The 8,963-nt window shown below is 37.1% G+C and overlaps 1 protein-coding gene across 1 annotated transcript; it reads left to right on the forward strand.

Annotated features, from left to right (window-relative positions):
- The first annotated feature begins 1,094 nt into the window (after window positions 1-1,094).
- Window positions 1,095-8,677, forward strand: LOC108460498 (nuclear pore complex protein NUP98A-like). The gene is made up of 13 exons (XM_017760011.2): window positions 1,095-1,601; window positions 1,909-1,972; window positions 2,618-2,899; window positions 3,305-3,913; window positions 4,084-4,311; window positions 4,409-5,007; window positions 5,554-5,632; window positions 5,730-5,772; window positions 5,987-6,125; window positions 6,291-6,407; window positions 6,531-6,708; window positions 7,276-7,317; window positions 7,695-8,677. The coding sequence occupies exons 2-13, from the start codon at window positions 1,954-1,956 to the stop codon at window positions 8,345-8,347; spliced, it is 2,988 nt and encodes a 995-aa protein (XP_017615500.1). The 5' UTR covers window positions 1,095-1,601; window positions 1,909-1,953; the 3' UTR covers window positions 8,348-8,677.
- Window positions 8,678-8,963: the final 286 nt, after the last annotated feature.

Here is an 8,963-nt window from a genome sequence, read left to right on the forward strand (position 1 = left end):
TATTGGTCAGGATCATGTTGTAGGGTGACTTTTATAGTGTTGTAGGATGGCCAGTGATGTTATGTTGGCTAGTGAGTTTATCGGAAAGGGTGAAGTTATGGTCATGGTTCGCGGTCGTTGGATTTCTTTTTCTTAAAAAGGATTTAAATGTTGATGATGCCACCATTAAAATTTTTATGTGGTAAATAAAACAAAAGTAATGTCTCGGAATAATTATAGAAAGGCCACTAATTTTATTCAAAAGTAAAATAAATAGTACATCAACAATCTAATTAATGAAATTTTTAACTATAATGACGAATTTGAACAATTATATTAATTACAATGACTAAATTAACAAAAAATTAGAGTAATAAAATAAAAATACATTATGTTAACATGAAAGAATAATTTTATTTTAGTTTTGTTTAAAAATAAGCATTCAGGACTATTACATAATAATTAATTTAGTAACAAATAAACCGGTAAGGTCTTCATGCAACACATTCAGAGCAAAATCAGGGGGTTGAGACCAAAGGTGATAGCCAATGCCCGTTCATTCTACAGCCTTTGCTAAATGATCAGCCAATCTATTGTATTCACAATACACATGAGTTAAACCAACATTCTAATCACAGCTTAACAAATCTCAAATCGTATTTACAACGTGATTCTAGCTGATTATTTATTAGGTCCCTTAATATGGTGCGGCGCTTCCAAACAATCTAATTCTAACAACACATCTCGACAACCAAGCTTCCAAGCATGTTTAAGACTATCAAGTATGTCCCAGAGTTTTGTCTCATATGCGCTACACAACTCTATGTTCCTTGCAAATCCCAAACACCACAAACTATCTGCATCTTGAAACACACCATCGACCATACCTATTTCATATTTCAAATTCTGACCACTATCCATATTAATTTTCCATTTTCCCTATGGTGGTGGAGAAAATGAAAGCTGCATCCATCTTCAACTCTTTGTGGACCCTTACCCCTAATTCAATTGATTAGCATATAAATCTCCTCTTTATATCTCATTCAACAATAAATGAATCCTTAATTATTCACACAATCAACTTTAAAAATACAATATTTCTTCTTCTTTTTTTCACGAGGACCAGCATGTCACCGCAAAGAAGATATCCACGTCTTCCATATTAGTGAGAGCTCAATTAAACTTTTAATTCTTTTACGAGGTTTCTTTTACGCTTAAACCTACATTTTGAAGAAATAGAAACTTTAAAACAACGCTAGGTTACCAAGAATTGACTATTCGGACTTGGAAACAACGCTACGCGGATCACCCGACCCTTCAAAACCCTCTCTTTGCTCCACTGTTTCGCCATCCGTCCTGTCTTTCTCCACCGCCCCCCCCCCCCCCACCCTTCACCTTTTCGAATTCTGATTTTTCCCACACTCTTCAATTTCTTACAAGTCAGAATTCAGAGACCCCAAAAAGTTCCTCTCTAACCCTAACTTCTCATCTCTTCATTTTGTGCTTCTCTTTCTCCCCCACTGTTTCCCTGCTTGATAACACATGGTGATTCCATTTTATTAACGGCTTTCTAGGATTTTATTCGGGATTTTGTCGGAGCACTGAATACCTTCCTTTTCCTGGTATATTCCCCCTCTTTGGCGTAACTTTTTCTTCTTCTTCTTCTTCTTCTTTTAAGTTTTTAAAGAAATGAATCGTGAAGAAAAATAGGAAAAAAGTTCAGCCGCCATTGAAGAGTTTATTCTTTTGTTACAAAAATAAACGGAAACAAATGGGTCCCAAGTTTTGGCATCACGTTTTGCCGCATTTAATTTATCTCTCTCAATGTTAATTCAAATTCCGCATGGATTCAGTGGAGTTTACATATTCATTACTTATTCTAGCTTCCCTGTTTGTTTAATTTGCTTTCTGTTTCTCTCTTTTTCTCAGTTTGAAATCAAAGAGTTGCGGAGTATAAGAACTATATAAACGAAGATGTTTGGTACAACTAACCGTAAGTCTTTCTTTTACCTTTTTTTATCTTTCTTGTTGAAATCGAATCGAGTTTTTGATTCGGTTCATCGAGCTGATGTCTGGATGAGTGTATAATTGCTACCATTCTTTAAAACTAGAAACTCATGACTGCCAATTTTATTTAGGCATTGTAAAATCTGAACTTTTATTGGTTTTAGCATCGAAGATTAACTTAATCATCGAAAAAAAGTTATAATATTAATGGTAATGGTAATATTCGAATATTGTTTTCGCTCCTTATTCCTTTTAAATTTTTATCAGTATCATTTTTAAGATAATTTTTTTCCACTATTGGGGCTTCACTCTACTGCATTGTTATCGAAACAAAATCCTATCCTGATTGTTCTGTGTCCTGTTGTTTAGCTTCTTAGCCTGCTTTTAGTTATAATATTTTAATTAGAAATACTTTTGTGCTTGTTGTTGGTCAGTTGCTTGTGCTTTGCCTGTGATTTACATATCTACTTGTAGTTTGTCATCAGAGTTTCTATTTTGTTGTTATGTTTTTAACAAATATATGTGTGTATATATTGCATGTCTTTTTTCTTTTTGGAAATAATTTTTTTGTAAATTGTTATTTGTGAACTTTTTTGCACTAATAAATAATTGTTAGCAACTCTTTAAACAGCTTTTGGGCAACCAGCAAGTAGCCCATTTGGCCAGACCAATCCAAGTAGCAATCCGTTTGCACCTAAATCTTCCTTTGGTAGTCCGACTCCTTTTGGCTCCCAAACAGGGGGTTCACTATTTGGTGGTACTTCTACTGGGGTGTTTGGTGCAGCCCAACCTTCTTCTTCATTTTCCTCAACAACCACCTTTGGTGCATCATCATCTCCGGCATTTGGAAGTTCCATGCCTGCTTTTGGGTCTTCGTCTACTCCTGCTTTTGGCAATTCATCATCTTTTGGTGGTAAATGTTTCTTTATGTTCTTTATCCTATCATTATAATTGAGTTCTCCTTCATTTTACATTCTTTTTGTTCTAGTTAAATATAATAAAGAATGTGATTGTAATGCCTTCTGTCTTTTGGTATTTTATGGTGCTTTAGTGTTCTAATGCCAAATATGTGAAGATCATTAGTTGTTTTGTGTCTAGATACACGCTTATATGAATATAATTATATTTTAATTAGATACCTATATAAGTATATTGATATTTCAATTAGTTGCACTCTTATTTCTTGGTGATGGAAGAATTTAGTGTTTTATTAGTAATCTGCTTTTAATTTTATGCATTTTTTGACTTTTTAGCCATAAGCTCCTGGGAACTTGGTGTCTTGTCCTCAGTGTTCAACTGATGACTTTGTTTTTTATAGGGCCATCTGGTTTTGGGCAGAAGCCAGCATTTGGTTTTGGATCTACTCCCACTCAATCAAGTCCTTTTGGAAGCTCAGGGCAGCAATCACAACCTGCATTTGGTAGTGGAATATTTGGTTCCTCCACACCCTTTGGTTCAACACAGTCTGCGTTTGGTGCCACAAGCACCCCTGCGTTTGGTGCCACAAGCACCCCTGCGTTTGGTGCCGCCACCAGTACCCCTGCCTTTGGTGCCACTAGTACCCCTGCCTTCGGTGCCACAAGCACCCCTGCTTTCGGTGCCACAAGCACCCCTGCTTTCGGTGCCACAAGCACCCCTGCTTTCGGTGCCACTGGTACCCCAGCCTTTGGTTCCACAAGCACCCCTGCCTTTGGTTCAACTGGAAGTCCTTTTGGGAGCACTGGAACTGCATTTGGTGTGTCTAATGCCCCAGCATTTGGAGCTTCAAGCACACCTGCTTTTGGCACATCTAGCACTCCAGCTTTTGGAGCGTCTTCTACTTCTTCTTTCAGCTTTGGGTCTAGCCCTGCTTTTGGACAATCAACAGCAGCATTTGGTAGTAGTCCTTTTGGGACAACTACAGTTGGAGCACAGAGTTCCGCTTTTGGTAAGTAATTATTAAGTTTACATGAGCAATTATAACTTTGGAATTACTTATCCTGATAGGAAAAATTGTATATTTCATTGGTCTTATCCATCGAGTACCAAGTTCAATATGCATATATGTGCACACAAAAACACGCATATATAAAAGCTAAATTCTTTTGAGTTATGTAGGAAGCCAATCCTCTTCTCCTGCATTTGGAAGCACGACCTTTGGCCAGTCTGCATTTGGGGGTCAACGTGGAGGCAGTAGAGTAGCTCCTTATACACCTACAACTGATGCAGATAGTGGGAGTGGTACACAGCCTGCTGCAAAATTGGAGTCAATATCAGCAATGCATGTTTACAAAGATAAAAGTCATGAGGAGCTGAGATGGGAGGATTATCAGTTAGGAGATAAAGGTATTTATGTCAAAATGTTGTGGGACTCTGAAAGTTAATCATTCTCCTTTTCTGTGCTTGACATTGACTAGCTTGCTATATTAACTTGAAATATCAGGTGGACCGCAACCGGCTGCTCAGCCTTCTGGAGGAATTGGCTTTGGTGTGTCAGCTGCACCTGCAAGTCCTTTTGGCTCTTCTTCAACAATTGGTCAAACATCTGCAAATCCTTTTTCTGGCACGAGTGCTAATCCATTTAGTATAAAACCCCCATCTTTTAATAGTGCAAGTTTTACAACCTCAACTACTACATCAAATCCTTTTCAATCAACATCATCAAGCCTTTTTGGCCCATCTTCATCAACAACACCTTCAATATTTAGTTCTTCAGCTCCTACATTTGGAACTGGTTCATCTCTTTTTAGTTCATCTGTAACTCCTTCATTTTCATCCTCGCCATCCATATTTGGTACTGGTGCAGCTCCAGCAACAACTCCCACATTTGCCACTGGTTTAAATTTTGGCAGCAGTCAGGGATCTTCTCTGTTCACTTCTACCCCTGCAATTGGGCAGGCAAGCTCTACCTTTGGACAGAATACTAGTAGCTTCGGTCCAACTAGCATTTTCAATACACCTTCCACTGGGTTTAGTGGGAATATGTTTTCGAGCTCTCTGTCATTGGCTCCTAGCAACCCAACTGCCTTTGGCTCAACAACTGTACGTCACTTGTGAAATCCTTACAATCATTCTTCTTTCTTTATCATGTTTATGATCCTTTGCTTGTGTTATTTGGTTATAGAGGTAAGCTGGAATGTTTGTTGCGTGTCTTCAACTTTGGTCAAAGTGCTTTATTTCTGTACATTTTCATCGTGCTGTTGTGGGGATGCAGAATCATGTTCACTTTTCTTTTATTTTATTTAATTGAGAGTTCAAAGTAATTGTAGTTTTTTGTCTTCAAATATGTGTTATTCTATTGAATGAAGAGTCATAGTTGATATGTTCATACAGATAACTGTTGCATATCTAAAGGCAAGGGGTCATGTTGATTTGACTAAATATCCTTATGACTATTTGTTGATTATAATGTGTTTCAGATTTTTTATGAAAAAAAATTGAGCAAATTTTTTATGATTTTAGGAGTTTTTCTGGCTTTAATTTGCTATAATGCTCTCTAGTTTTATGCAAGAGTCTTTGCATAAATGTGCATGCTCTCTTACCTGTTTCTGAGCCTTAAGTTATTGGTTTGATCCATTGTTGCTGCAGCCCTCTTTTGCTTCACCTTTCCAGCCAGCTCAGACTTCTGGAGCTTTCAGCTTTAGTAATCTTGGTCAGACACAAATGAGTAAGAAAAGTTTTATCTTGAATATTATCATTGAATGTTTTGGGAGCGCTTTTTTTTTTTTACACTTCTGACCATAATGATTTTGCTGTCTTTATAGGTGGTGGATCAGGCATTTTTGGTCAGAGTAATGTTGGCCTACCGTATGTTTAATATCCATTGGGTTTTGGTTCTGTTTTCACTATCACTTATAAATATCCTTATACATACCTACGAGCATGTCCATATCTATTACTAGTAGAACCTGTGTATATCTGCATTCAAAAGTATGCCTGAACAAGTTCTTTCCATGGTCATCCATGTAGTCTGTGATTTTCTATTTTGTAGCTTAATTACTTATCCTCTTATGTTTGGCAGGTCTGTGACACAAAATGCTGCTGTAGTACAACCTGTGACTATTAGTAATCCCTATGGAACACTCCCCGCAATGCCTCAAATGTCAATTGGTCGGGCTGGGACTGCACCATCTGTTCAATATGGGATTTCTAGCATGCCTGTAACTCCCTGAAATTGCTTTAGTTGCTCTTAGTTTTTGAGTTCCATATTATAGATTGTTATCTCTCTCCCCTCATCCCTCTATCTGTTTCTCTTTGTGCTAGAGTGCCAATGATTTATTCAGAATTATAATATAAATATCGTTTGACTGTAATCAATTTATCAGGTCACGGACAAACCTGTTCCTGTTAGAATATCGCCCCTGTTGACTTCACGGTACATTTCACAAAGACGGATTAGGTTGCCTGCAAGGAAATATCATCCTAATAACGACAATCCAAAGGTGAGGATGCTGCCTCTCCTGGAAATAGTAAACTCTATTCTAATTTGAAATATTATTCCATTGGTGGACTATATGAGGTTATAGTTATAATATTTGTTGGTTTTGTTTGTTTAATATATATAGGTTCCATTTTTCAATGATGATGAAGAGACACCGAGCACACCTAAGGCTGATGCTGTTTTTATTCCTAGGGAAAATCCAAGGGCTTTGGTTATTCGTCCCACTGAAAATTGGCCTTCAAGAGCTCTTGTAGAGAAGGTATCACCTTTGAAGGATGCATCCACTCTGGTGCATGAGAATGGTAAGATTCTTTCAAGCTCATATGCTCTCCTTTTGTGGTGAATTACAGATTAGAACTGAAGGTTATAGACATGGATAAAATTGTTCCCTCTGTTTATGTAGTCCGTGTCTCTGTTCTCTTCGTCTGAAACACACAACACTGAATTTTATTCAAAATAACGTGCTAACCTATTACTACCAATTGCCATTTAGGAAAAATAATGGAAATGCCATATCTTGTACAAAGTCACTTTTCTGGTGCCATTTCAATATTTTTATTGCCTATGTTGCTCCAACTCTTCATTTTCTTTGATGTATCTGTATCTGCTACCTGTTTCTGACACATATATGGACATGGGATGAGGATATGATCCTACAAGGATCTTTCAAATACATAGATGAACTTTAAAAATTTAAAGTACTGTCGTCGGTTACATACGCTCAAAGTCTAGGTACCAGAGCTTATTGCATTAAAGAAATTCTCTGATTTTGTTTTCAGATGTGTGAATTTGTGCTCTCTCTTTTTTATTCAACTACAATGATTTTTGACTGCTCATGGCTGACTTTTTGGAGCATCCTTTTCATTTAGGCAAAATTTCTGATGATGGCTCCAATGCTGAGGATAAATATAGTAAGTAGTATCTCTTTCATGAAATTTACTCGCCAATTCACTGTCGTATCATTATATTAATTTTATGTCGCCCATAATGTTTCTTTGATTTAATGTTTAATGATGTCAAAATTGCATAGGTTATAAAACATTCTCTGTTTGTTCTCTAACTTCCTGCTAGACAGTCATCAAAAAACACAGTTAGCCTGTTGTCAACTCCAATGGAGTTTCTAATATCCATATGGGACAAAAAACAAAGCATTAAAATAAGCCTTTTCCTTTATGCCACGGTGATTCTCTTTGTCATAAAGATTATGAGTGTTTTATTCTGATTAGCAAATCAGTTTGCTAGCATCTTTACTAATTTTAATTTCTTCTGATTGATATGATCATTGTAGAAAACCCAGCTGAAAATGGTCTTGTGAAGGAGCGGATTCATCATAACCAGAAAGCTAATGGAGTCCATCATGATCATTCTGTACAGAAAGAGGATTCGTTCATGACACTCAGTGGCCACAGGGCTGGTGAGGCTGCTATTGTGTATGAGCACGGGGCTGACGTCGAGGCTCTAATGCCTAAGCTCAGGCGTTCTGATTACTATACAGAACCCCGAATCCAAGAACTGGCAGCAAAGGAAAGGGCTGAACCAGGGTACTGTCGCCGTGTCAAGGACTTTGTGGTTGGGCGGCATGGTTATGGAAGCATAAAGTTCCTGGGTGAGACAGATGTGAGATGCCTTGATCTAGAGTCCCTTGTCCAGTTCAACAACCGCGAGGTAATTGTTTACATGGATGACAGCAAGAAACCTCCTGTTGGACAAGGTCTTAATAAACCTGCAGAAGTAACGCTGCTTAACATCAAGTGCTTCGACAAAAGGACCAGAGAGCAGTATACAGAAGGGCCAAAAGTGGAGAAATATAAGGAGATGCTTAAGAAGAAGGCTGAGGACCAAGGAGCAGAGTTTCTCTCCTATGATCCCATCAAAGGAGAATGGAGGTTCAGGGTAAATCACTTCAGCAAGTACAAGTTGGAAGAGGAAGATGTGCTGTAACAATGTTTGTTTTATTCATGGAAATTGTTAAGGAAGAGTTTGTGGGTGGCACATGTGTTTTCTCCCCATTAAAAAGGGTAATGTCTTGAATGTACAGGGTTGGCAAATTGTGGTAATGTTTCGACTTTTTTAAGTGTCACATCAGACGGTATACATGAATGGTTTCGTGTGAGTGATTTCGTTAGTTTTTTTTTTCTGTTCTTGGGATGCTGACTCTTGGAATTAGATTGCTTATGAAATGGCATTACCATTGTATGGGGAACCTCGAAAGTAATGAGGGGGAAATTGGATGTTAGTGCTTTTCTATATGAAAATGTTTTAATTATTAAATAGAGATATTTATAGAGGTAGTATATAGATGAATTGAAATTTAATTAAATAGTTTAGCGAAAATTGTGCTTAATTATTGGCTTCATACATTAGGGATCGATCTGAATAAAATGTAAAGTAGTTATGAAATTTCAATAGGAATTGAAAGTAGGTCTTTGATGTGTAAAAGTGAAATTGAATTTTAATTCGAAACTTTAGATTAAAAGTTATGCTTGTTCAGGTTTAGGGGTTAAATTGAATAAATTTTAAAATATCTTTGGTTTTATATTTGAACGTGGTTTGGATG

Source organism: Gossypium arboreum, chromosome 8, assembly GCF_025698485.1.
Source record: "Gossypium arboreum isolate Shixiya-1 chromosome 8, ASM2569848v2, whole genome shotgun sequence".
In the NCBI taxonomy this organism is placed as follows: domain Eukaryota; kingdom Viridiplantae; phylum Streptophyta; class Magnoliopsida; order Malvales; family Malvaceae; genus Gossypium; species Gossypium arboreum.

Coding starts and splice junctions, on each gene's coding strand:
- LOC108460498 (XM_017760011.2), top strand. Junction 3,914..4,083: donor AGCACAGAGTTCCGCTTTTG/GTAAGTAATTAT, acceptor TGAGTTATGTAG/GAAGCCAATCCTCTTCTCCT. Junction 6,408..6,530: donor CTAATAACGACAATCCAAAG/GTGAGGATGCTG, acceptor TAATATATATAG/GTTCCATTTTTCAATGATGA.